The sequence below is a fragment of the Moschus berezovskii genome, chromosome 1 (assembly GCF_049115385.1).
Source record: "Moschus berezovskii isolate FMDL1 chromosome 1, NW_MosBer_1.0, whole genome shotgun sequence".
Taxonomy (NCBI): Eukaryota; Metazoa; Chordata; class Mammalia; order Artiodactyla; family Moschidae; genus Moschus; species Moschus berezovskii.
The window spans coordinates 3,276,250-3,302,148 of record NC_142460.1 but is presented as its reverse complement, the minus strand read 5'-3'; the positions used below and the strand labels follow the sequence as shown (position 1 = coordinate 3,302,148).

The following is a 25,899-nucleotide window of genomic DNA, read 5'->3' as shown; positions in this document are numbered from 1 at the left end:
GCTGTGTGCAGACAACCACAGCCCCATGCCATGAAAGCATGTCCCTCGTCACCAGTGCTCGGGCTGCCTCCCTGGGACCACCCTCTGGCAGTCCAGGGTTCTCTGGGTCCCCTGACTCACCCCTTCTGCTCCTTCTGGAAGGGCCGTGTCCTGGCCCCAGGCCATGGGGCTGAATGTACCTGTACAGGGGTGGGTGAACTGCAGCCCCCAGGGACCTGACTGCCCCATCTCACCTTCCTCTCCTTCCTCTGCTGGCTGACCCCCAGGCCGCCCACTCCCTTGTCGCCTACCCCAGCTGTCACTGTGACTGGGCCACACCACGACTGTCCCATTCTCCACACGTCCCGGACCAAGTGGCGTCTCACTGGTTTCCTGTATGAAGCCCCAGCTCCTGGACTATTTGCATGAAATTCTATTAAAAGCATCTCTTTCAGGGCATGGCGTGACTACTGCAGGACTATGAACAGCTATATTACCCGTTCAGGTCACTTCGGATGATTGACAGACGGGTACGAAGCTGGTGACCATGACCTTGAGTGCCCCGAGCTGCCCTCAGTCAGCAGCAGCACGTTTGGTGTGGCTGGACTTGGGGGCCACAGCAGGAGAACTGGGGGTGTCAGAGGCCACCAGCACTTTCCTTGCCTGCTCTGCTACCATCCTGTGCTCTAAGTCTGCCCAAACCTAGTGTGGCCAGTGGGCATCTCTTCGCTTCAGTGGATCAATCATTTCTGAAGATCAAACCAGTTCATCCTAAAGGAAATCAACCCTGAATATTCATTGGAAGGACTGATGCTGAAACTGAAGCTTCAATACTTTCACCACCTGATGTGAAGAGCTGACTCATTGGAAAAGACCCTGATGCTGGGAAAGATTGAGAACAAGAGGAGAAGGGGACGACAGAGGATCAGATGGTTGAATGGCATCACTGATTTGATGGACATGAGTTTGAGCAAGCTCCGGGAGACAGTGAAGGACAGGGAAGCCTGGCGTGCTGCAGTCCATGGGGTCGCCAAGAGTCAGACATGACTCAGCAACTGAACAACACTGTTTATATAATGTGGCCAGCACAGCCATCTGCTGAGGCAAATTCACAGCCTCCAGCACCATCGTCACACAACAGAAGCAGTAAATGTTCCACACGAGGAGCACAGCTGGAGCACCACCCAGGAAGCCCAGGCCAGTCCTATCCTGGCCCAGTGTGAGTTTCGGACGAGCGCCCCGGGGTCTGAACAGACACGTGACTAAACCTCCACGGAAGCCTGGGTAAAGAGGAAGGTGGCTTCATACAGAGAAAAGCAGACAGGAATGAGAAAACAGGGACACCTCCAACAAAGAGAAACTAAGTCAAGAAAACCTGACCAGAGTAGCTGAAATAGTTAAGAAAAAGAAAGGATGAGGTAGATAAATACTGAAAAAGCGCTGAGTTAATGTTTTAAGCAAAACACTATAATAGCTGGGTGGAATCAGGAATTTCCTAACAGATATTTATTACCATTTAAGCTCCAGGAGAAGAATGAACCTGAAAACACCAAGGACGCTCATAATTTGGGGGCAAAAACCACAAAGACTCCGCGAGCATCTTCAAAATAGGTGACAGGCTGGGCGTGGGGGTCAGCAAGGGGCTGAGCACCTGCTCGAGACCACTGGCTGGTGGTGACACTCTGGCTCGTCCCACCCTCTGAGCTCTGTGCTCACCTACGCCAAGTCCTGCCTGTCACACACGTGAGTGGTTCTTTCCCAAGAGTCTCAGTTCAGAAGAACCAACAAACCCTATCCTAAGCGGACCTATCGACTCCTTCCCAGACAACACGCTTCACCTCTCGCCCGGCTGGAGGCTGATCAAACACCCACAGAGAGAGTCCTGGAACTGGAGTCTGAGGAACAAAGGCGCCACACCGCACTGGACTTCTCTGGAAGTGACCAGGCAACATCAGGGGGGACAGCAACTTCACGGTAAGCAGGGCCCCAGACAGAGCCAGATGGAATGACCTTACAGTCCCCTCTGCTCTGTCTCTCTAACCTTCAAAGATTTTTCTGGGTGTCTTCTACAGGCCAGATTTAACCACATAAACAATTTAAATATCCCAATGGTGGGGAAAAAAAAGACTAGATGAAAAGGCAAAAGAAAAACTGGGGAATAAAACTTACAGTGTATAAAACAAATGATCAGTATCTTAAATATATAAAGAGTTCACACAAACTAATAAACAATTGAAACCATTAAAACAAAAATGCAAAGGACACGAACAGACACACAAGAAGAAATACAGATAACCAGCAAACATGTGAAATAGTACAGTTTGTTTTCACTAACAACGAAGAAATGCAAATTAAAACACCCAGACACTGTTAGTCTACATATATGACCAGCAAGTGTGTTTTAAAGAGATGAGCACAGCCTGGCAGGGCTGAGGGAAGAGGCATCTGAGTGTCCTTGCTGCAGAAAGGTGGTGACCTCCGTTAGCACCAGGAGACAGGCAACCCCTGTCCCCACCTGCACATGAGCAACTTTTCAATTGTTAAGAAATATAGAACGCATGGCAGGGAGTTCCAATCTAGAAAAGCCCAGGAATTCTCACAACCAATCACCAGTAATCACAGCCCCTCTCCCATGGCACGGCTCCCTCTGACTTATCTCCACTTCATCCAGTTTGAGGATCAAAATGAAAACACAAAGAGGCTCAGTTTGGTATCAAAGTCTTACTGGCTGCCAGACCCCTCGGGTGAAAGTCCCTGCCAAAGGTGAAAGGTCAGCTTTCAGAAGCGAGTCACCAGGACTCAGGACAACGTTAACCAAGCAGCCTTTGTCTGGGCAATAATTAACGTTCTGTCCCTTGTGGACACATCCCCCACTAGCACACACAGGGCACCCTGTCTGAACTGCTGGGTGGGTGTGCCAATTGCAGTGTTTGAATTCAAGGACCTGCTAAGGTCTCAGGGTGGCCATGCACTGTTTCCAGGAGGCAGGATTCCGCTAAAAGTTCTGAAAAGTGTGGTCACCGAGGACCCAGGAGAAGGACTCCACTAGCATCTGGGACCCGCCTTCCCCAGAAATGAAGGTTGGGTCCGGGCCTGAAGGAGGGGCTTCCCAGGGGACACGACAGGGACCATCTCTCGCCAGTCACCACCGGGGAAATTCTGCCCCTGCTGTCCTGAGGAGGAGGCCTGCCCTGGGGCTCACCAGCCATGAGGCCACTGCACAGTTTGGCCAAAAACAACCAGCCTGAAGCCTCTGGTCCGGCCAGGGTGGTGTGCAGACGACCCCCAGACAGGCGCCCACTCTGCACTCCATTGCTGTTCTGAAATTCTTTCACTGTGCGTGGTCTGTTGACAGGAGAATAAAGCCCCTGCTCACTGATGGGGTGGGGTGGGGCCCGGAGCCAAGGGTCACCACAGGGCACCACGCACCCATGTGGATAGGTATATGCACACACATGGTGGGGGCCTGGACGTGGCAGACATGGGCATCCCATGAAGGCCGTGGTCTCAGAGCAGCAGGGAGTGAACGCCCAGAGGGAGCAAGGTGGGCCGAGGGTCCTGATGGCTGTGTAACCCGGGCTTTGCCTGCCGCAGCAGCAGGCAGCAGTAGCCATCATCCATCCCCAGCTCCCTGGCCCCTGGCCCCGAGCATGGAGGCCATCATAGTTACCTGGAACTTTTCAGGGTCTGCTCCGCCGGCCTGGGCCACGAAGAGGCGGGCGTCCGGCTCCAGCTGCAGGTCGTGCAGCGAGTGCGCCAGGGGCTGGCCCTGGATCTCCTTACAGTCCATGAAGAGCCTGGCATGCGGGCCATCCACGCTGAGCGCCAGGCGCGTCCAGCGACCATCCAGTGCTGGCAGTTCGAAGCTGGCGGCAGTGCGCGTGTGGGTGGCTCCGGGCTCCGTGTACAGCAGCTGCACGTGCTGCCTCCCCCCACGCACCGCCGTCAGCTTCACGCCCACCGAGACCACTGCCTGCGCCGGGTCTGTGACTGCAAAGAGCACACCCGCGCGCGCCGAGGCCGGCCGCACACGCACCAGCAGAGAGAAGTCCTGGAAGAATGCGCCGGGCAGGAGGCTCCGGGCCGCCTGGCCTCCACCGCTGCCGTCCTCGCCGAACTCATAGGCGGGCCCCACCTCGGGGTCGTGCACCACGGCCACCTGCCAGGGCGGGGGCTCCCCGAGCAGCTGCTGGAGCCCCACCTCCACGACCTCACCGTCTGCAGAGAGAAAGAGAGCAGTAAGGCCGCGCCCACTGGGGAAACCAAGGCCCAGGCCATCTCGTGCCTGCCCCCATCACTGCCCCAGTGGGGACGGACAGCCACCTGTTCCTTCAGGCACCACGCCCTCCTCAGGAGTCAATGTCACAGGCACACGTTCTCCAGTGATACCCGACCATACAGAGCCCCCTTGGTGGCACGGGCTAGGGCTGGGACACAGCGCTGGTGCCTGGACCTGCCCAAATGGGGCTGCTTCCCAGGTGTGCAGGTGCCATCAGCAGCCTGGACTGGTGACCTCTGGGACCAGGGCCATCAAGGCTGGGGGAAAGCAGGGCCTACCTCTCTGTCCAGGGGCTATGGTTGCGACCCGACACAGGACGGTAAACACCAGCTCTGGGAGAGGCCCGCTCACCAGTGACTTCCCTGGACATTGCCAAGCAGAGGGGCAAGGAGTCTCCAGGCTTTTCCTCTCAAGGCCCTCCCCCCACAACCTGGGTAGGCTCTGCCCCCCAAATGTGGTGCACAGAGCTCTTCTGGGAGGCAGCTGCTGGTGTGTGGGTGTCCTAACTAAGATGAGTATGCACACGGCTGTGTATGCAGGTGACACTGTGGCCCTGTCAGTGTGTCCGTGTGTGGTAGGGCCTGGAGTCCGTCCCCAGAGTGCAGGGTCAAGCTGACCCAGACTCCCTGGAGCAGAGGGAACAAATGCTGGACCCCAACTTCCAAAGACAAGCCGTGTCTCTCAAAGAGTCCCCAGAGGACTACAAGAAGAGACCAGCAAGGTCTGGTCTCGAGGACGAGGGTTTGGGGTGCCTGCCAGACTAGCCCCACCAGGACAGTGGCGTCTTGCCTCTGAGCAGCCCTGACTTCCCGCAATGTGGGCTCCCCTTCAGCCTCACTGTACCCCTTGCAGGTGAGATCCTTATGCAGATGAAAGTGGGGAACCGCCAGGGCAGACAGCAGCACCCGCGAAACAATGGCCTGCCTCAGCACCTGCCCGGGGTGGATGGACCCTCACTGGGGCAGGGGACCTTCACAAAGACCCTGGGCCCTGGGAGGTCAGCTGTCACTTTCTGCTCACAGACGGACACCACTGTCCACCCAGATGGTGTGGCTGTATGGTCCCTTTGTATCAGATATGCCCGGGACCCCAGTGTCCACGCAGGGAGATGTCCTAAGATTAAGGAACAAGGGCCTTCAGCAGCCTGAGTGCCAGTAGCCCCAGTGCCCCATCTCAGCCGTCCCCGAAGTTAAGCGTGGATGTACCCCAGCTGCACGCTTCCTCCTGGGCAACTAGAACTTTTCCAGATTGATTAAGGATGCTGAGACACAGCAGTCCTCGGCCCCTGGCTGGAAGACAATAGCCTGATACAGAGACAGCCCCAGGGACCCCAGAGATGCATGAGCAGCTCCTTCCCAAAGTTCTCCCATTTCCTCTCCTTGCAATTCTCCATGGTTCCCATCGGGAGTAATCTTCAGAATGCCACGGCCCTGAGATCACTGCTCCAGTCTCCAGTTACAGGCATCTTGAGCAGGGGTGGGGGTGGGAGGGTGGTTGTAGCCACACCTCCATGCAGATCTGGCAGCTGCTGGGCTAGAGGCGCTGGCCAGAGGCACTGGCTCAGCTGTCTCAGGGCAGAAACCAGCACCTCTCCAGCTAGTGAGCGCCTGAGCTGGGCTCTGGGAGCTCCAAGTAGCACACTCCTGGGAGCACAGTGGGTGGCACCTAGGCAAGCTGGGGCCCTCTGGACAGCCACACCCGAGTCAGATCAAGGAATCAGGCAACTTGCTTAGCTGAAGACAGTTTCCCTTCCAGCAAATAGACCAGCCAGGGCCCAGTGGGCTTTAGCCCAGCTACATAAGATTGGCTCAACATAGCTATGACAAACCTAGACAGCGTATTAAAAAGCAGAGATATCACTTTGCCAACAAAGGTCCGGTTAGTCAAAGCTATGGTTTTTCCAGTGTTCATGTTTGGATGTGAGAGCTGGGTCATAAAGAAGACTGAGTAGCAGATAAATGATGCTTTCAAATTGTGCTGCAGAACACTCCTGAGAGTCCCTTGGACAGCAAGGAGACCCAACCAGTCCATCCAAAAGGAAATCAGCTCTGAATATTCATTGGAAGGACTGGTGCTGAAGCTGAAGCTCTGATACATTGGCTACCAGATGTGAAGAGCTGACCCACTGGAAAAGACCCTGATGCTGGGAAACATTGAGGGCAAAAGGAGAAGGGGTGACAGAGGATGAGGTGGTTGGATGGCATCACTGACTCAATGGACATAAGTTGAGCAAACTCCAGGAGATGGTGAAGGACAGGGAAGCCTGCAGTCCATGGGGTCCCAAAGAGTCGGACACGATTTGGTGACTGGACAACATTTGAAATCAATTAATGGAAACTATCACGTCGATACGCTAAAGAAGAGGAAACCACACGGTCGTATCATAGATGCAGAAAAAGTATTTCATAAAATCCTACACCTATTATGATAAAAACCTTCAGTAAACTAGGAATAAAGGTGAACTTCCTCAACTTGATAAATTTTTTTTTTAAGCAACAGCTAACATCATACTTACTGGTGAGAAATTTTAAGCTTTTTTACTAAAACCAGGTACAAGGTAAGGATGCCCCCTCACCACTCTTTTTCAAATCATAGATGATGCCATAAGACAAGAAAAGGCAATAAAAGCACATAGGTTGGGGAGGAAGAAATAAAGCTGTCAAGCTGCAGATGACATGAAAATCAAACTGTATAAAATCCAAAATAATTATTCAAAAAATACTCCTGGAACTAGTGATTATAGCAAGTTTGTAGGATATAAGATTAATGTACAAAAGTCAATCATTTTCCTATATACCATCAATGAACAAGTAGAATTTGATATTAAAACACGATACCATTTACATTAGCACCTCCAAGATGAAATATTTATATTTACACTACACATGAGTATGACAAATATATGCACAAGATCTACAAGAGAAAAACTACAAAACTCTGGCAAAAGAAATCAAAGAAGAACTAAACAAATGCAGAGATATTCCATGTTCATGGATAGGAAGATTCAATATTGTCAAGATATCAGTTCTTCCCAACTTGACCAATAGCTTCAACACAACCCCAATAAAAATCACAGCAAGCTATTCTGGGGCTTTCAACAAGCCAACTTTGAGTTTATACAGAGAGGAAAAGACCAACTCAATACCTGAAGGAGAGCAAAGTTGGAGAAGTGACACTATCTGGTTTAAGACTTACTATACAGCTATGGGAAAAACAAGACCAGGAGCTGACTGTGGCTCGGATCATGAACTCCTCATTGCCAAATTCAGACTGAAATTGAAGAAACGGGAAAACCACTAGACCATTCAGGTATGACCTAAATCAAATCCCTTGTGACTATACAGTGGAAGTGAGAAATAGATTTGAGGAACTAGATCTGATAGAGTGCCTGATAAACTATGGACAGAGGTTCGTGACATTGTACAGGAGACAGGGATCAAGACCATCCCCAAGAAAAAGAAATGCAAAAAAAGCAAAATGGCTGTCTGAGGAGGCCTTACAAATAGCTGTTAAAAGAAGAGAAGTGAAAAGCAAAGGAGAAAAGGAAAGATATAAGCATCTGAATGCAGAGTTCCAAAGAACAGCAAGGAGAGATAAGAAAGCCTTCCTCAGCAAACAGTGCGAAGAAAGAGAGGAAAACAACAGAATGGGAAAGACTAGAGATCTCTTTAAGAAAATTAGAGATACCAAAGGAAGATTTCATGCAAAAATGGGCTCAATAAAGGACAGAAATGGTATGGACCTAACAGAAGCAGAAGATATTAAGAAGAGGTGGCAAGAATACACAGAAGAACTGTACAAAAAAGATCTTCACGACCAAGATAATCACGATGGTGTGATCACTCACCTAGAGCTAGACATCCTGGAATGCGAAGTCAAGTGGGCCTTAGGAAACATCACTACAAACAAAGCTAGTGGAGGTGATGGGATTCCAGTTGAGCTATTTCAAATCCTGAAAGATGATGCTGTGAAAGTGCTACACTCAATATGCCAGCAAATTTGGAAAACTCAGCAGTGGCCACAGGACTGGAAAAGGTCGGTTTTCATTCCAATCCTAAAGACAGGCAATGCTAAAGAATGCTCAAACTACCGAACAGTTGCACTCATCTCACATGGTAGTAAAGTAACGCTCAAAATTCTCCAAGCCAGGCTTCAGCAATATGTGAACCGTGAACTTCCAGATGTTCAAGCTGGTTTTAGAAAAGGCAGAGGTACCAGAGATCCAGTTGCCAACATCTGCTGGATCATGGAAAAAGCAAGAGAATTCCAGAAAAACATCTATTTCTGCTTCACTGACTATGCCAAAGCCTTTGACTGTGTGGATCACAATAAACTGTGGAAAATTCTGAAAGACATGGGAATACCAGACCACCTGACCTGCCTCTTGAGAAACCTATATGCAGGTCAGGAAGCAACAGTCAGAACGGAACATGGAACAACAGACTGGTTCCAAATAGGAAAAGGAGTACGTCAAGCTTGTATATTGTCACCCTGCTTATTTAACTTATATGAAGAGTACATCACGAGGAATGTTGGGCTGGAAGAAGCACAAGCTGGAATCAAGATTGCCGGGAGAAATATCAATAACCTCAGATATGCAGCTGACACCACTCTTATGGTAGAAAGTGAAGAAGAACTGAAGAGCCTCTTGATGAAAGGGAAAGAGGAGAGTGAAAATGTTGGCTTAAAGCTCAACATTCAGAAAACTAAGATCATGGCATCCAGTCCCATCACTTCATGGCAAATAGATGGGGAAACAGTGGAAACAGTGGCTGACTTCATTTTTCTGGGCTCCAAAATCCCTGCAGATGGTGACTGCAGCCATGAAATTAAAAGACATTTGCTCCTTGGAAGGAAATTTATGACCAACCTAGACAGCATATTAAAAAGCAGAGACATTACTTTGCCAGCAAAGGTCCATCTAGTCCAGGCCATGGTTTTTCCAGTGGTCATGTATGGATGTGAGAGTTGGACTATAAAGAAAGCTGAGCACTGAAGAATTGATGCTTTTGAACTGTGGTGTTGGAGAAGACTCTTGGACTGCAAGGGGATCCAATCAGTCCATCCTAAAGGAGATCAGTCCTGGGTGTTCATTGGAAGGACTGATGTTGAAGCTGAAACTCCAATACTTTGGCCACCTGATGTGAAGAGCTGACTCATTTGAAAAGACCCTGATGCTGGGAAAGATTGAGGGCAGGAGGAGAAGGGGACAACAGAGGATGAGATGGTTGGATGGCATCACCGACTCAGTGGACATGGCTGTGGGTGGACTCCGGGAGTTGGTGATGTATAGGGAGGCCTGGTGTGCTGTGGTTCATGGGGTCGCAAAGAGTCAGACACGACTGAGCAACTGAACTGAACTGATAAAGCTATGGGATTCAAGACAGTGTGGTCTTGGCAAAAGAAGAGACAAGTAGATCGATGGAACAGAACAGAGAGTCCAGAAAGAGACCCATATAAATATAGCCAACCTTGAATTAAAAAATCAAACACAGCATAATGGGGAAAAGATAGTCTTTTCAACAAATGGTGCTGTAACATCTGGACATCACATGAAGAAAAAAAAAGAATCTAGACACAGACCCTACACCCTTCACAAAAATTAACTCACAGTGGATCACAGATCTACATGTAAAGTGCAAAACTATAAAACTCCCAGAAGATAATAGGGGAGAAATGCTTAATGATCGTGCTTTTGGCAATGACTTTTTAGATACAACACAGACACAATTCATGAAAGAACTGACAAGCTGGACTTCCTAAAAATGAAAAACATCTGTTCTCCAAAAGACGCCGGTAGGAGAATGAGCAGACAAGCCGCAGACTGGGATGGAAAAAAACTGCAAAACACGCATCACACGGAGGACCCTCATCCAAATATACAAAGAACACTTAAATCTCAACCACGAGAATGAGAACAGCTTGACTGAAAAATGCACAAAAGATCTAAACAGACACCTCACCAAAGAAGAGGCACAGACGGCAGATTGAAAAGATGCTCCACATTAGCTGTCATCAGGAAAATGCACATTGAAACAAGGGAATTCCCTGGTAGTTCAGTGGTTAGGAATCCTCACTTTCACTGCTGGGTGTGCAGGTTCAATCCCTGGTCAGGGAACTAATATCCCACAAGTCACATGGCACAGCCAAAAAATAATATAGAAACAAAATAAAACAACAATGAGATATCACTACATATCTACCAGAATGGCCAAAATCTGGAATAGCGACAACACCAAATGCTGGTGAGGATGTGGAGCAACAGGAATTCTCATCACTGCTGGGCGGGGTGCGGGGAGGCATGCATGCAGAATGGTGCAGCCACTTGGGAAGACAATTTGGTAGTTTCTTAAGAAACTAAAAATACAGGAAACAGCAATCATGCTTCTGGGTATTTACCCAAAGGAACTGAAACCTGTACCCACACTAAAACCAGCACATGGATGTTTCTAGGAACTTTACTCATAACTGGGGGCTTCCTGGATCGCTCATCAGGTAAAGAACCCACCTGCAATGCAGGAGACACAGGAGATGTGGGTTCTATCCCTGGGTGGGGAAGATCCCCTGGAGGAGGAAATGGCAACCCACTCCAGTATTCTTGCCTGGAGAATCCCACGGACAGAGGAGCCTGGCGGCCTACAGTCCACGGGGTCACAAAGAGTTGGACATGACTTAGTGACTAAACAACGATAACAGCTCATAACTGACAAAAGCTGGAAGGAACCAAGAAACCCTTCAGTAAATGAATGAGTAAGCAAATTGCAGTCCATCCCTACAGTGGAATATCATCCAGCTAAAAATAAGCTACTAAGAAAGCCATGGAGGAACCTTGAATGCATAATGACTAAGAAAGAAGCCAGTGTGAAAAGGCTACAGACTGCATGATTCCAACTATATGACTCTCTGGAAAAGGCACAGCTATGAAGACAGTAAAAAGATGGATGGTTTCCAGGAAGTGGTGGGGATGGGGGTGAACGGGTGGAGCACAGAGGGTTTGGAGGGCAATGAAGATGTTGTCCGGCACTCAGCATTTGGACTCTGGTGATTCTGACAGCTCAATGCGGGCTCATCAGTGACAAGCGGGCCATCGAGTGAGGGTGCTGACAGTGGGGGCAGCAGATGGTGCATGGGTACTCTCGGTGCCCTCCTCTCGAGTTTGCTGTCAACCTAAAACTGCTCTAAAAAGCACGGTCAACACATCAGGCAAAGGATAACAAGAAAAGTAAGCAAATATTGCAACACCACATCAAACCAAACGGAACTCTAGATGAAAGCCGCTAAGTGGGACAAAGGGGATGGTTATTTTGGCAGCCCACCGAGACGCAAGACGCGATAAGCCCCATCTCGCCCCAAGCACACAGCAGAAAGGGGACAGTCCTCATTCAGGATGCCGCTCCTGGGGGCTCTCTCCCCGCCCACTGTCCCATGAGACGGGATGCGACCACTGCAGTAAGACAACCTGATCACGTGTCTAAAGAAAGGCCATCCTGTCCCTTCCTCACACATGGCAGTGATCACCGAGTCAAGAAGGCTGTGGGGTTGGGGATCCTCACCCAGCAGCACAGAGAAAACACATAGATGACGAGCATCTCAGGGGCACGCCGGGCTGGGAGTCCTCCTGAGGGGTGGAGAGGTGACCCACATCCCCGCCAACATGCCGGCAGGCTTATTACACTAGAAGCTGCACACACGTGCACCGCGGCCTTGGTGGTGCACAGTACATGGTGGTGGTGACATGCAGCCAGTGGCCCTGGGGCTCAGGTAAGTGGTCAGGAGGGAGCCCTGGGCTGGGCCCCAGTGCCATAGGGGCTCCCCTACTGGCCCTGGGGAATGTGTCTAGTGATCTGGCAGAGAAAATGCCAACGACATCCAAGCAGCCCTTCAAGAAGGCTCTGCATTCCACGTGGGGTGTCACCTAGCACTCAAAGCCAAGCCACACAGGGGCTCTCAGGCCGCAGGCGAGTCATTAACACAGACATGAACACGCGAGAAACAAAGAAATGCGGAGGATGAGAGGGGCCGCCCCGCCCTCCAGTGACACGGGGGGACGTCCCAGCCTGTGCAGGAAGAGGGAACGTTCAGAGACACAGAACATGTGCCCACGCCCACAAAGTAAGAGTCTCACGTATGTGTGGGCACACACACATGCGCACCAACACGCTAACGGAGCCAAGTAACGGGCTCCAGGATGTCGGTCCCGAAGCATCAGGAGCCTGGGGCTCTGCAGGTGTGAGAGCTGTTCCAGCCCTCAGGATGAGGGCCCCACCCAACCCCACCACGCCCTGAGCAGAGGGCTCTCCCAGCCAGGAGGGAGCCAGAGCAGCCTGGGAAGGGCTGGCCGACTCCGCAGGCTTGACGATGGAGGGAGGGCGGTGAGCCAAGGAATGCAGGCGCCTCCAGAAGCTGAAGAGGCAGAGACCGAGCCTTCCCTGAGCTCCGGGAGGAACGCAGCCTCCCACACCTTGCTTTCGGCCCCAAGAGACTGATTTCAGACTTCTGACTCCAAAGGTTACACATCTATGTTCACTGGAGCCCCCAAGTCTGTGGTCCTCTGTCCCTGCGGCCCTAGGACACACACACCACATCTGTGTGAATCCACAGACGCTCCATCTGCAGGGAGCTGAGTCCAGCCCTCTCCTGTGAGGCCTGGACCTTGATGAGTGTGCTCACAACCGGCTTGGGATGAAAATCTAATGCAGAGGAGAAGCAGCCCAGGATGAGACAAGCGCAGTGGCCCCAGAGGCTGAGAGGCAGGTGTGGGTGGCTTGGGGCCAGCGTGTGCGGTTTGCAGGAGGAAGGGCCGCTCTGAGCTCTGGCCACTCTTCCTCCAGGCTGAGCCCGCTCATCTGCAGAACCTGCCCCTTTCAGGCAGGGCCCCCGCCCCATCCCTCTGACCCCAGGTTGGTACTCACTCACTCACAGGGGGACAGCCCCCTCGCTGGCCCACTGGCAGGGACCCAGAAGGAGCTGGGATGGACATGTCCCACTCTCCCTATGTGGGGCCTCACTCGCTTTATTCTGAGGGTCCCCAACGGTGTGCTGCCCTCACAGAGAGGGGAGGGGACCGGGACACTCCCAGCCCAACTCCGATGGGCCAGGCTACCCGGCGGGGAGAGGGCACAGCTCAGAGCCCAGCCTGACCATGGACACAGATGGTGGGGCCTTGACGGCTGCAGCCACTCCCCTCCCCTACCGGTCATATGGCCCTGGGGCCCGGCACAGGGGGCCCATCTCTGCTGGGAGGTGGGGGAAGGACAGACGGAGATGCTGGTGCCATGGAAGCGGGGATGAAGCCCTGCGGGGAGTCTGCTAGGGCCTGGGGAGGCAGCACCTGGCACTTGTGGCTTGGCCACCCCCCAGAGATGCCCTGCACATCCCCCAGCCCACCCTGCAGCCCCAACACGCCAGCAGCCTGAAGGACTCACTCAGTCAGAGACAGTCTCATCCCAGGGCCCCTTCCCCAGCACACAGGGGCAGAGGGACCGTCCAGCCCAGTGCAGGGGACTGGAGTGGGTGGGTGGTTGCCACCAAGACGCCAGAGGAGGGGAAGATGCTCCAGCCATGGGCCCATGGGTCCCGGGGGTGATGGACATCCGAGTGCAACAGAGCATCTCCCAGGCTTCCGCTCAGAACACGGCCTCCCTCACAGGCAGGGGCCCTGCCAATGTGAGCAGATGTCCAGTGGGAAGTCCCCTCGGGCCACTCCTCAGGCCAGCTGCGGTCAAGGAAATTCCACACCCCACGCAGCCTGGCCGAGGCCTTGCCCGCACGAGGCCCACCCCTCAGCCCCGGGCCTGCTACAGCTGATCCCTGACCCAAAGGGGACCTGGGCCCTGCCCAAGGCCCAGCAGAAGGATGTGTGTGTGTTCAGGGCCCTGGAGGGCATGCCGGGCCCCGCCCTCACCCCACACACTATGGGGCAGGAAGAGGAGGTGGGCTTTTGGGTGGCACTGGGGTCCTCCTGGAAGGATACCTCCCTGCAGGGCTGCCCCGGCCCCGTGGACTTGGCAGGGACAGGGCAGAGAAGGCCCAGCATGCGGATGTTCCGAGCAGTGACTGGGGGGGGTGCGGGGGACACGTGGTTCACTGCAGATGACCCCCCCACAGGGGTGAGGTCAATGCCCTCTGTGCCGACAGCCCTGCTCTGCCCTCAGCCCTGCTCACAGGGGCCGCTGCAGGCCCTGGGCTATGCACACACCTCAGATGCCCTCCTGGAGCAAAGCCTGCCCAGGCTGCTCCCAGGACGCCCTTCTTGCCACCCTGCTCACACACAGGGTTCAGCCACCATCACCCTTCAAGCAGTGTCCCATCCGTCTGACTGCAGAAGCCATGGCCACTCCCCCCTCTCCCTTGGTTTTCTCCTTCCTTGGGGTGGACTCCACCTGTCGTGGGCACTTGTTCCTGCCCAGCCCTGGCGTGGGCAACTCCTCGTTGCATCCCAGAGCTGGCCAGCGAATCACCCAAACACATTCCCCAGGAGCCCAGCAGGTGACACTCCCTCTTGGGATCCAGGGCAGCCACCCCTCCCTGCACGAGGCCAGCTCCAAAGCCCAAAGACTCTGCAGACCAATGAGCAGGTCGAGGCTGTTCCCCACAGCACCACAGGGTTGGCGGGGCAGGACACACACAGCAGGGCAAGGACAGGACAGGCCAGGAGGGCAAACCGACAATGGGCTCTGCTCGAGGGCCCAGCCCCACCATGGACACAGAGTGAGCTGGGGGGCCTAGCAGCTGTGGTGGCCTGTCCACTCCCTACTGGCCACATGGTGCTGGAGGTGCAGTCCCAGTGGGGACATGGCCCCCAGGAGGGAGTGGCCCTCCTGCTGCCCAGGAATGGAGAGGCTCTAGAGCTCACAGGCCGGCTGGTGGGTCCCCTGTGAGCTCCTCAGACTCACTGACCACTGGGTGGTCAAGACTTCTGAACTTTCAGAGAAGCAAGCCCCCCACCCCTGCGGGCCCCTCGATCATGCAGGCTGGGACACTGCGGCCAAGTGACTGGCAGCAGCAACCAGAATTCAGTGGTCTATCTCTGTCTGTGCCTCTGTTTCCCCTCTCTGGCACGCATGTGACATGTGATCCTGGGGCCAGGGGAGACCTGCAGTCACACACAGACCTCTGGTCTCGAGCCTGCCTCTCGGCCTCCCCAGACCTCCGCCTCCTCCTGGAAAGGAGGCTCTGTCCGGCCTCCTAAGGGCATGACATCAGGGCCAGCAGGGCCTCCGAGCCAGGCTCACATAGCCCTGGCCAAGCTCTCCTGACTGGACCGATGGGAAAGCAGGTGGCAGGCGGACCGTTACCTGCTGGTGGCCCTATGAACACGCAGTGCCCGTCCTCACGGGCTGGGAGCGAGGCGCAGGGGAGTGGCAGCCCGCGCCCGTCCAGGCGGCTCCAGCATGCGTCCTCCAGGGCCTCGCAGAACTGGCGACAGGGTGGTGGGCCGGGCGGCAGGCCAGGCCCACAGCGGGGTGCCAGCAGCAGGCAGAAGAACCAGGCGAGGAAGCGGTGGCAGGGGGTCTGGAGCAGCGCCCCCCAGGCTGGGACTGCGGCCTGCACCTCCTCCCCACTTGCATGGCGAAGGTGGTTGGGCCACCAGGAGCGCCTGATGCCCAGGTGGCCGCAGAGAGCCAAGGAGGGCGGCAGGGGCAGGCAGCGGCCAGCAGTGGTGGGGACAGGCTGCCCGGTGGCAGCCGGCTCAGCAGTCCCGAGCAGTGTGGACTTGTTAGCAAGACCGGGCCCCGCAGAATTAGCCACGTGGGGAGCCCAAGCACCACTGTCCACAGTTAGAGCTGAGACTGCGATGGGAGACAGCCTGGCAGGGGGGTCAGAGGAGAGAGCCCAGAGGGCAGTGTGCCTGCCCAGGGAACCCGTCACCAGGGGAGGTAGAGGCGGTGTGGGCCTGCGGTCATCAGGGTGCTGCTGGCCGGGACGGGCTGCTGCAAGCAAGAGTCCTTCATCGTCCAGCTGCAGGGGCTGCCCGAGGGGCAGTTGGCTTCCCCGGGGAGGCGCCCGGGCCGGCATGGAGGAAAGAGAAAATCTACCTGGGGTCGGTGGTACCAAGGACTCCCTGAACCAGGGTCTGCCAGGGGAGGGCGGCGGCTGGGTGGGCACTGGCAGGGTGCCGGCCTCGGTCTTCTGGGTGTCTGGAGAGCTCAGGGCCGTAGTATTTGGCTGGAGGGTGGTCCCGCTGTTCTGGGGGGTGCTGGAGGGTCCAGGGGTGGAGAGGAGGTCCGTGGTGTCTGTGGGGGGCAGCATCCCTGCCTTGGCGGAGCCCTCGGCCGGGGCGGTGGAAAGGGAGTCTGTGGGAGTTGCGGAGGCCGGCATCCCTGCTCTAGTAGAGCTCTCAGCAGGGGTGGTGTCCTTAGTGTCGTCCCATAGCTGGACAAAGCTCCGGATGCCCTGAGCCACATTCAGGATCTTGGCTCCAACGCCGGCAATGTTGTCTTCCTTCAGGTCCAGGCTTGCAGTGGAGGCCGTGGGGCCAGCGGGGGTCTGGCCCTGCCCCTCCTCCAGCCTCCCCAGAGGGGCTGTGGGGCTGGCAGAGACTTTCCACCAGTCGGTGGGAGCATCCCGGGGGGCCACGTGCGTGGTGGTATCCTCCGTAGGCCACATAGGTGAGTTGCTCGGGGGCTTGGAGGCTGGCGCGGCTGTGGGCTGGGCACTGTTTCCGGACCATAGCCAGGACAGCAGGTCAGCCTGGGCGGCCGAGAGGCAGCAGGCAAGCAGCAGGAGGCCGTGGTGGCCGCTGCGGCTGCTGGGGTCGGGAGCCATGGGGCTGTGTGCTCCGCGGAGCAGCGGGCCGCCTCTGCTGTCAGGAGGTGGGGCCAGCCCGCTCCCGCCTCCCGCTCCCCGCCCCCCCATCCCGGCCAGCAGCCATCTCCCCATTCATGCATCTGGGCGGCTCCTCCTTCTACCTTTCTACTTCAAGAGGGAAAACAGGCAAATCTCCACGCAAGGCTACAGGCCGCCCCCCCCCCAAGAATGCCTCACACTTTCTAGAAGCAGTGGAAGACCTCCCCCGCCAGAGGCCAAAGGGCACTGGCAGAGAGATCAGAGGAGTTCCCGGCTCCCTCTGCTGGGACCCAGAGGAGCCCTGGGCCCTTCCAGACTGCCATTCGAGTCCCTTCTCGGGTGTGTGGGAATTGGGTGGGCTCCAGGCCAGCACCTTAGTCCCCTGAGGGTAGGGAGGGTTCCTGCATGCTCTGGGGCTTCAGGAAGGATCCTCCTCCTCGCTCTGCAATCTGCAGAGCCCAGACCTGAGAAAGCACAGGGCACAGGCCCTCAAGGGCATCTGCCCTAGGTAGGGATAGGAATCTCAGGAGACTAGGGTGCAGCTCCCAGTCCCCCGTGCCCACCACCCTCTGCACTTGGAGCCACTTTGACTGGGAAAAGCCTGGAAGCCTGGCCTTGGGCCACAGCTCTGGAGCAAAGCTAGAGCTTAGAAACCACTGGGCTCGCTGTGAGTCCTTCCTCCTGCTGCAGCTGCTGAAATGGTCAGTGTCCGGTCCCTGGGGCCTGCTCGGAGTCGCCTGCTCCCTGACCCACCTGGCTCTGTCCCCGCAAGGACACCTGGCTTCCCTCACTCCATCTTGCCAGAGATCACAGCCTCTTTTTCACTTTCACTCTTAAAACCTGCTCAGTCATACCAGCCCTCTGTCTCCACGGGCTGGAACCAAGGTCTCCGGCAACCCTGCCAGTGTTTGAGTTCTCATGACTATTTCACTCAGGCCTGGGAGTTTCTGATCAACTCTTGAGACCTGCCTCAAAGGGACAGCACGGCAGTTGAGAATCTACATGAAAGCAAAGGAAGATTATGGACTTGATGAGACCAAAGACTCTAGACAAACGGAGATCCTCCCCACTGCTCCCACTCCTCAGAGCTCAGCCTGAGAGCAGGGAGGAGGGCTGGGCGAGCATGCCCTGCCTGCAGGCCCGGGCACCAGCCTCCTCTCGACATTGCTCGGTGCCCCTTTCAGGGGAGTCCCACTCTGGGGACTGCTAGGAGGCTGGGGAAGCCAGGCCGGCCTGCAGCTGGACTCCTCCCACCCAGTTCTGACTCCTTCCTTCATGAAACCTCAAACCTGCCTGCTCAGTTGTGTCCAACTCTTTGTGACCCTGTGGACCGTAGCCTGATAGGCTCCTCTGTCCATGGGATTCTCCAGGCAAGAATACTGGAGTGAGTTGCCATTTCCTTCTCCAGGGTATCTTCCCAACCCAGGCAGATTCTTTACCACTGAGCCACCAGGAAAGCCCTCAGGTGACACAATTCCTCATCCAGGACACTAAGGAATGTGGCCTCAAGACCTTACATCCTCCCAGAGCCCACTTTGGGGGTGTGGGAGAAGGCCCCAGTGCCAGAACAGCCTTGCCAGGGACTCACGGTTGGTGTGGGTATCTGACTTGGAGGACTCCGCCCCCTCCCCACCCAGCACCTGCCCTCGGTGCTGCCCCTTCAATCCCCCCCAGGAGAGGCCCCGGGCAGCAGCAGCAGGATGGGTGTGGGGGTGTTTCCCCCAACAAGAGGGCCCCGGGGTAGGACCAGCTCCAAGCTCTGTCCCATCCTGACTACCTGATGGGCGGTCTGTAAAGCAGTGTCCACAATCACCAGGCCAAGGCCCAGCTCCCACCTTCACTCTGGGCCTTCACACAGCGTGACCAGCAGTGCTCACGGTAAGGAATCCTCGGCTAGCTGACCAGGGGCCAGAGCCTGGGAGACGGGAGCCCAAACGGAATCCAAGTGACCCACACACATGCCCACGTGCCTGCACATGCCCAACACTCACTTAGGCAAACACACGTGCTCCCCCCTGCAGGCTCACATCGTCACATGCAATCTCATGCCTCCCCCCCACACACAGGTCCACACACACACCACACTCCACGCTAGACCCCGTGTGTGCCCTGCACGCCCGGCATGCCAGCCGCCCCTCTGCCCAAGTTCCCGAGATCCCCGTCCACTCCAGGCTGCGGCTGGGCCCAGTTCAGGACAAGGATGCGGTCGATATGTGCAGTCCAGGGTCAAAATCAAGGCTCAGGACAGCAGGACACGGGTCTCCTCTGGAAAAGGCCAGGGCAGCACCATGTAAGCCAACATCTGGGTGCCACCATCCACCCCAGAATTCTCAGAAACTCCCAGAGAACGTTCTTGCTATTTGCTGCCACTAATGGGATTTTATGCCTGAAAGTCTCTGGAAAATCTCAGGACAGAAATTCCAAAGGCCCTTCCCTTTCTCTGGGCATGTCCTGGAGGGGGACTCTGGGCCCAGTTGAGGGAGAGCCCCTCCGCCGTCAGCGTGGGGCTGCCCTGTTCCCCCTGGTCCCGGGCCTCAGCTACTCCCTGGGGCCCCTAAGCAGCCCCAGCCCCGCAAGCACTTGTTCACCTAACCCTGCTTGGGAGAGCCAAGAGCACGGAATCGTGCTGCTGTGGTCCCCCTGCACTGAGCACCCCACACCATCCCTGGGAGACACCCCCACCCTCCCCCCCAGACCCCACTCTCCCTGCCCACCTTCTGCAGGCCAAGGTCACCTCCCAGCACTCTGATAACGTCACACGTCCGCCTCCTTTGAGAACACCAGCACGGCTCTGCCCCAGGCCTTGGCTCTTACTGGGAAGCAACCTGGCGAGGTGCTGGTCTGAGAACCCCCTCCCCCATCACACACCTGTACACACATTCACGCGCACACACCCACATGCACACAGGCACATGGGCACAGCAGCATTCGGAAAGCCTGCGGTGTAGACCAGGCTCCCTGCTGGCGGGTGCTGCCACAGGCCTGCCTGGGCCAGCCCATCAGGACACACAGGGCCTGAGCCTCAGGGCCCTGCAGAGGGTCCTGTGGGCGCTGGTTCCTCCGGAGTCCGTGCTCAACGTGGAGCCCGGATAATCTTCCCTGAGCTGCCCATGGAGATGGAGGATGGGAAACGGGGTTTGAGGGAGACCGCTGGAAATGGCTGAAACACAAATACCTCTGGGTCAGGGGCCATGTTTCTGGGCCCCCAGGTTAGGCGTGACCGGGATCTGGGAATTCCTGGTGAGCTAGGAATTCACTGGGTCCAGGACCAGAAACCAACAACAGCACGGTTCCTGCTGAGTCTCCTTCTGCAAGCTCTCACGCACCCCTCAAGGTCTCATGCCCCGTGCTCACTGTCTGCAGCTCCAGACAGGGCTGCCCTGCCTCAGTGACGACACGCCCCTCCTCCATGGGGTAGCTTCCGTTCTTTATTAACCTGGTGACCTCCTGTATTCAGATTCCACGTGGCCACTACTTAAGTTCTCCTGCATGGGTTGGTTCCCCACCCCACTCCCTCGGCCCCACCTGCAGAACTGTCTCTGGTGACCTCTGACCCTTGCAGGACATGGAGTTTCTCTCTGAAGTTTCTTGGACACTATCGAATACAACAGGGTATTTTAATTTATAGAAGAGAATTCTTGACCCAGTGGAGAGAGGAAAGTGGTGTTGGGAATAACAAGATGGCTTTCTCTCTCACAGGTTCTGGGAAATCTTGGGAATCTTGCAGGTGTCAGGGGACCCCTAGCAAAGCTTCAAGTGGATTCCCGTCTCTCCTCATGCCTGGAACACCGCACCCCCACCAGGACACCCCATACTCCCAGCTGAAAGGCCCTCCTTGCTCCTCTGCCCATGCACAAACCAAGCAAACGCCTCTACCCTGCTGATTCCCCAAAGGGCTCACCAAGTGCACCGGTGCCTGAGTGTCCATAGGCGTGTGTCTGTGTTTCTGATGGGCGTCTTAGCACTCTGTACATGCAAGTGCATGTCTGTGGACCCGCACGTGTGCACGTGTCTCAGGTCTGAGTGCACTATATCCACTCCCCTGTGCACACGGCTGTCTCGGGTTTCCAATGCTAGGGAGGCTCCCTGACCAGCAGGGAAGTCCCACCAGGTCGGGGTTTGCTAGCCGCCCCTGGGGTCTGCACAACCCAGGGACGGGCATGAGGACTTGCATGTGACAGGGGCTGAGCTCAACCTTTTCCTTGCACCTTCTCTTCAGAATGATGCCCAAATGACGCCCAAATCCAAAGCCATCTGAGTTGCTCCCTCACTGGGCCGCCTGGGGCCTCTCTGAGGGCACCTGGGCACCATCCTTGTGGGACAGGTCTCTCTGGTTCAGGATCACTCCCCCTCCAAGCACCAGGGGGGCTGAGGGGCCGGCCTCCCGCTAGAAAACGACCCAGCACCCAGAACTTCCGAAAGGTTCTGCCTCACGCCCCTGCCTCGCCCATTGTCCCGCCCCGCCTCCGACATCACCACGCCCACTGCCCCGCCCCGCCTCCTGCCCGGCTCCGCCTCACCCTGCAGTTCACCGGTTCACCGGGGTTTGTTCTGTCTTGTTGGCCCGACTGGTTTGGATTCCTGAATAATGTGATCTTTCATTTTCATTTTTAAAAAAGCACAGACACCCACATGTGAGCAGAACTAATCTGAGGAACAAAGAGATGAGCGTGTCCAGGACTGAGGCCCAGGGCCACAAGCTCAGAGGAGGGCCTTGTCTGCCTGGCTCTTGGGGGCACTGCTGCTGGGGCCTCAGACATCCTGGGCCTGGGCGGGGTCTCCCCTGAGGCCCTCCAAGTGGTCTGCCTGGGGCCACCCACACCTGCCCAAAGGCCCCCAAGCCAGCACATCCTGCAGGGACCCCCTCCTCAGGTCACCTGGGGTTCTCTCTCTTGCCCCTGAGGACCAGACACTAGAGATTGTCCAATATGCATGGGCCTGCAGGAGCTGGCCAGCCCTGGCAGGTGTCCCCAGGCCCCTACCTGATGACCAGCCAGCCCTGGGAGGTGTCCCCAGGCCTCCGAGGACAGGGCTTGAGAAACAACTGTTCCAGCACCCACTGCTGGGGCACAGGCCCCAGGGCAGCAGCACATTCAGTAAAGACCTGTATGTGGTTGGCGCACTGTTTCCAGCCCTTCCAAAATGGAACATGACCCCTCATCTCTCTGTGTCCAACTAGTGTGTAGTGTCCGGAGTGTCTAGACATCCCACCCCAGCCCTGTGTTTCACGGCGACCCTTTCGACCCACAGGGATAAAGGCCCTGTTGCTGGGTGGGATGGCGGCAGGCTCTGTGCAGACCACTGGTGGGGCCCCTGCCCCAACCTTTCCTCATGGCTACTGTCCACCCTCAGGTTGCTGGGAATATTGAGTGGTCAGGCATTGGGAGGCCAGGCAGCCGGGGCTACAGGTCAAGGCCCATTGGTACCGTCCCCACTGTGGGTGTCGGTCACCTGAGGACCCACCTGGCCGCACGGCCAGTGAGAGCCGAGCACACAGACTCAAGGACCAAGGGTGGCAGGCACGTTGCAACACTCTCTAATTTTTAACTGCCAGGCTGTCTGGCCCTGCCCCCTGTCCTCAGGCGTCATTTAACCTAATTCTTCCCTCAAGGGCTGTGACCCCAAGGCCGGGCCAAGCAGGGGTGGGCGAGGGGCCACCTGGTGGGAAGGAGAGCCCCAGCCTCAATCCCAGACTCCTCTGTGGGTGACATCAAGCCTTGGGAACCCTCCAGCCCCTAGATCCACACCAAGCATGGCCCTGCACTCAGAGGAGTGGGCCTCTCCTGCAAACCCACCACTGGCCTGAGGGTGACAAGAAACACTGGGGCCCCTCCAGCCCCCACAGAGCCAGTTCTTAGAGAGGTGAGCATGGCAGGTGGAGACCCCTGCTGGAGGGGTCATCAGGGAGGTGAAAGGTGGTCTCAGAGCAGAGATTCTCAAGACATGGACACATGTCAGGCAACAGGCACCTTCCCGAAGGGGCCACGCAACAACCATCAAGCACTGACGCCCTCCCAGCTCCCAGCTCCCGGTGGAAGGCCACATGGAGGACACGTGCACGCCTGTCCAGGGCACGCCCCGAAGCTGAAATCTAAACATGAGGAAGCAGCTGGACAAGTCAGACAGAGTGTTTCACAGGACAGTGGCCAGACTGTTCAGAAACATCCGCATCAGGAAAGCGAGGTGAGAGGGACTGTCCAAGCTGAGAGACTGAGGAGCCACGGCCACCAAGGGCCACATGGTGCCTCGATGCGCCCAGGTCACTGGGCAGAGACAAGGGCCAGCTTCATAAAGGATGTCACTGGGACCTGGGGGGCCCTGTGAGTATGGCCTGTTCGTCAGAGAACAGGCGGACAGGTGTGATGTCCCCGCTGCAGGAGACACACTCGGGAAGGCCAGGCAACAGGTTGGGACGTGGCGCTCACAGCAATGCGAGGAGCGTGTGCACCTGCACGGGGATGTGAGTGTGGACACACTCGTGGACGCGTGTGTGTGGCCCTGCGACAGACATGGACAGGCCTGGGGAAGAAGGGGAACCATGACGAAGGGCGCACGTGAGCAGACTCTGCACAGTCCTTCCGACTTCTGCAGGTTTCCATGATGAAGGGCGCACGGGAGCAGACTCTGCACAGTCCTTCCGACTTCTGCAGGTTTGCAAGGCTCCCACAAGAGAAGTTCACAGGGAGAGCAGAGCTCACCTCCTGTGTCCACCTGGAGCACTCTCTCCACCGCCTGTCTCCGGAAATGCAGCTGGCTCAGCAGAGGGGGGTCAGACCTGCTTTCCAGGCACATCCCCTGCAGCCACATGTGGGAGTTACCCTGCCGAGCCTTCAAACCCCCCTAGCAGGTTGCCCACCAGCTGGAAGCAGTTCCCAGCTTCCCTGAGCACCCAGCAGGCAACACCACCACCAATTTCCCTTAATTGACATCGTATGCTTTTGAACTGTGGTGCTGGAGAAGACTCTTGAGAGTCCCTTGGACTGCAAAGAGATCCAACCAGTCCATTCTAGAGGAGATCAGTCCTGGGCGGTCACTGGAAGGACTGATGCTAAAGCTGAAACTCCAATACTTTGGCCACCTCATGCGACGAGTTGACTCACTGGAAAAGACTCTGATGCTGGGAAGGATTGGGGGCGGGAGGAGAAGGGGATGACAGAGGATGAGATGGTTGGATGGCATCACCGACTCGATGGACATGAGTTTGAGTGAACTCCGGGACGTGGTGATAGACAGGGAGGCCTTGCGTGCTGTGATTCATGGGGTTGCAAAGAGTTGGACACGACTGAGCGGCTGAACTGAACTGAACTGATGTTCAGTTTCCAGGTAGCCCTAGTGGTAAAAGAATCTACCTGCAATGCAGGAGACACGGGTTCAATCCCTGGGTTGGAAGATGCCCTGGAGGAGGAAATGGCAGCCCACTCTAGTATTCTTGCCCTTAGAATCCCATGGACAGAGGAGCGTGGCGGCTTCAGTCCATGGGGTCACACAGAGTTGGACAGGACTTAGCACATCAGCACGGCACCATGAAACAAAAGATCTAAGCATGCTTCCTCAGTCAGGCTGTAGACTCTTCGGGAATCATCCAAACTCCACCCCCCAAAGCAGAGCAGACATGTTTACAAGCTCTAAAACTCCTTTAAGAATGAGGGGTACTTCTATACTTTGTTCTTCTTTTACAAGATTGCTATGCTGGGTGCCTTGAAATCCCACATGGATATGAGGGTTGGTTGGCCGGTTCCTACAAGGATACCAGCGGGGTCGGGTGGGGGCTGCACTGGCCGGAGGTGGTATCAGGGGGTGGCGCCACGTTAACAACAAGAAGTCTTCCAGGTGGAGAACGTGTGGTGTTTTCCCTTCATTTCTGTCTACGTTGGTTTTTAGTTTTCAGAGTATACATGTTACACTTACTTCTTTGTTAAACTTATTCCTAAATATTTTGCTCTTTTTAATGCTTCTGTAAATAGCATTTTTTTTCTTCTAAATTTTATTTCTGGATTGTTCATTGCACGTTATTGAGAAATACAACTGGTTTTTACACTGATATTGTATTCTTGCAAACTTGCTGAATTTATTTCTTGTGATAATTTTTAGCTGGTTCTTTAGGACTCTACATAAATAAGATCACAGCATTTGTGAACAGAGTACAACGTTGAATAGAAGCGGTGAGAGGGGATGCCTTGGCCCGATCTTTTGGGAAGTGCCCAGCCTCTCACCAGTAAGTACAATGTTAGGCATGGGTCTTCAGAAATGCCTTTTAAGCTGTGGGGGTATAGCTCAGGGGTAGAGCATTTGACTGCAGAAATGCCTTTTATTGACTTGAGGACATGCCTGCTTCCTAGTCTGTTGAATGTTATTATCATGAAAAGGTGTTGGACTTTCTCCAATGTTTTTTCTGTATGTATTGAGATGATCATGTGATTTTTATTTCATTGATTTTATATATTGCATTAATTTTCAGACATTAAACAAAACATGCATTCCTGGGATAAAGCCCGTGGGTCATGACATAATTCTTTCTCTGTGACTAGATTTAGTTTGCTAAGTCTTCTAAGGGCTTTTGTGATGTAAGAAGTACTGGTCTGTAGTTTTCTGTATTTGTGGTATCTGTACAGTTTTGGCCTCATAAAATGAGCTGGGATGTGTCCTCCCCCACCACCCCTTATTTTCTGAAAGAGTTTGTGAAGAACTTGTTTTAATTCTTCTTTAAAATGTTGGTAAAAATCAGCAGTGAAGCCGGACTTTTCTTTATGGGAAGTTTACGGATTACTAGTTGAGTCTCTTCATTTGTTACAGATCTACTCAAATAATCTATTTCTTATTGAATGTCAGTAGTTTGTCTCTCTAGAAATATG

At 55.2% G+C, this 25,899-nt stretch overlaps 1 protein-coding gene across 2 annotated transcripts in view; it reads right to left on the bottom strand.

The window, feature by feature from the left end:
- Positions 1 to 17,116, bottom strand: part of COL18A1 (collagen type XVIII alpha 1 chain) — a 51,224-nt gene extending 34,108 nt beyond the window's left edge. For both annotated transcript variants that reach the window (XM_088834852.1, XM_088834853.1), the window contains exons 1-2: positions 16,297 to 17,116; positions 3,650 to 4,197 (exon numbers count right to left, since the gene is read on the bottom strand). In XM_088834852.1, the coding sequence (XP_088690978.1) occupies positions 3,650 to 4,197; positions 16,297 to 17,116 (1,368 nt within the window). The remainder of the gene's footprint in view (positions 1 to 3,649; positions 4,198 to 16,296) is intronic.
- Positions 17,117 to 25,899: the final 8,783 nt, after the last annotated feature.